This window comes from Triticum urartu, chromosome 6A (assembly GCF_056163025.1).
Source record: "Triticum urartu cultivar PI428250 chromosome 6A, HENAU_Tu73, whole genome shotgun sequence".
Taxonomy (NCBI): domain Eukaryota; kingdom Viridiplantae; phylum Streptophyta; class Magnoliopsida; order Poales; family Poaceae; genus Triticum; species Triticum urartu.
In genome coordinates, this window is record NC_141878.1 from 544,007,016 (window position 1) to 544,008,474 (window position 1,459).

Sequence of the window (1,459 nt, forward strand, 5' to 3'; positions counted from 1 at the left end):
AACATCAGCATTGTGAAATCGCATTGAAATGTAAATTAATATAGTTTATCAGTTGCTCATTATTCTTTCCCCTGGTAAAAGCCATTTGACAGACACAAATGATATTTACAAGAACATAAGGTGAATTAGCTGCCAATGGAAGAAACAGAGAGGCCGCTGTCACCTCTGAGTACAAATTATTGGCATAAAAATCTTTGAAGCACAACGTGTCCAATGAGAAGCTTGGAGTTGACAAAGCTCTCACAAACAACAAGGCAAATATTTGGCACACTCACATCATTGAAGCAACATAAGAAGAAATAGCTACATATCTAAATATCTTGGAAAGCTAAACAACAAGCTCACAGCAAGAATTTAAGTGACCAAGGCATAGTTTGTGTAACCTCCTATGCCTCATTGAATAAACTACTAACTTGATGCCTATACTCCAGGTGCTTACTGTGATTGAAAATTATGATTAAGGGAAGGCGATGATTACAATCGTCCTGCTTGAAGCTGGTGTCAGAATCAGGGTCTATAAATATGGCCAGTCACAACTGAGCAATACACTACTACTCATTAGCAGCAGCTGATTGGCCAATTAGACGCTAATAACTAGCTAGAAAGAGGCATGGCAACGGAGGTCGCTGCCGCTGGCGCAAGAATGCCGGTGTCGGTGCTGGTTCTCGTGGCATTGGTCGTGGCCTGCCTGTCCGCCAATGGCGCGGCGGCGCAGCAGGCGAGCGACGTGGCGGCGACGTACAACCTGTACAACCCAGAGAAGATCAACTGGGACCTGCGAGTCGCCAGCGTCTTCTGCGCGACGTGGGACGCCGACATGCCGCTGGTGTGGCGGCAGAGGTACGGCTGGACGGCGTTCTGCGGCCCCGCCGGCGCGCACGGCCAGCCGTCCTGCGGCCGCTGCCTCCAGGTACGTAATCATACGCGTCCCTATCTCCGTCGATGGATGATCCGTATAAAGAAATGTGCATCTTGCTATGGATCGCGCGTTGTTTGATCGGCGGGACACTGTCATGTCATCAGGTGACGAACAGGGCGACGGGGGCGCGGACGGTGGCGAGGGTGGTGGACCAGTGCGACAACGGCGGGCTCGACCTTGACGTCGCCGTGTTCCGGCAGATCGACACCGACGGAGGCGGCGTGGCCAACGGCCACCTCGTCGTCGACTACGAGTTCGTCGGCTGCCAGGACTGATCACGCACGGGATCACCGCATGCTGCTGCATAAGCCTACGATCGTTGCGGCGAATAAATATGCATGGGAAATCAGTAGTACCGGCAAGAATAAAACGCAACCGAAATCAATATCGGCTTCGATGTTCGATCGAGGTATGCAGCGCATGTTGTCTTCCGATTCTGAATATCTCGTTATGTAACTCGGAATCCATGGTCGAAATGACGGATTATTTATGTCTCAGCGTCAAGCCACGTAATCTGGCTACTTGCTGTTGGTTTATCGA

The 1,459-nt window shown here is 50.7% G+C and overlaps 1 protein-coding gene across 1 annotated transcript; it reads left to right on the top strand.

Moving 5' to 3' along the window:
- The first annotated feature begins 610 nt into the window (after positions 1 to 610).
- Positions 611 to 1,194, top strand: LOC125512641 (pathogenesis-related protein PR-4-like). Its single transcript, XM_048677738.1, has 2 exons — positions 611 to 910; positions 1,024 to 1,194. Exons 1-2 carry the CDS (start codon positions 611 to 613, stop codon positions 1,192 to 1,194), a joined length of 471 nt encoding a protein of 156 aa, XP_048533695.1.
- The last annotated feature ends 265 nt before the right edge of the window (positions 1,195 to 1,459 follow it).

What these genes read in the sequence shown, in the direction of transcription:
- LOC125512641 (XM_048677738.1), top strand. Translation starts at nt 611, where the DNA reads ATGGCAACGGAGGTCGCTGCCGCTGGCGCAAGAATGCCGGTGTCGGTG. An exon ending in CCTGCGGCCGCTGCCTCCAG is followed by an intron (nt 911 to 1,023) that starts GTACGTAATCAT and finishes TCATGTCATCAG; the next exon opens with GTGACGAACAGGGCGACGGG.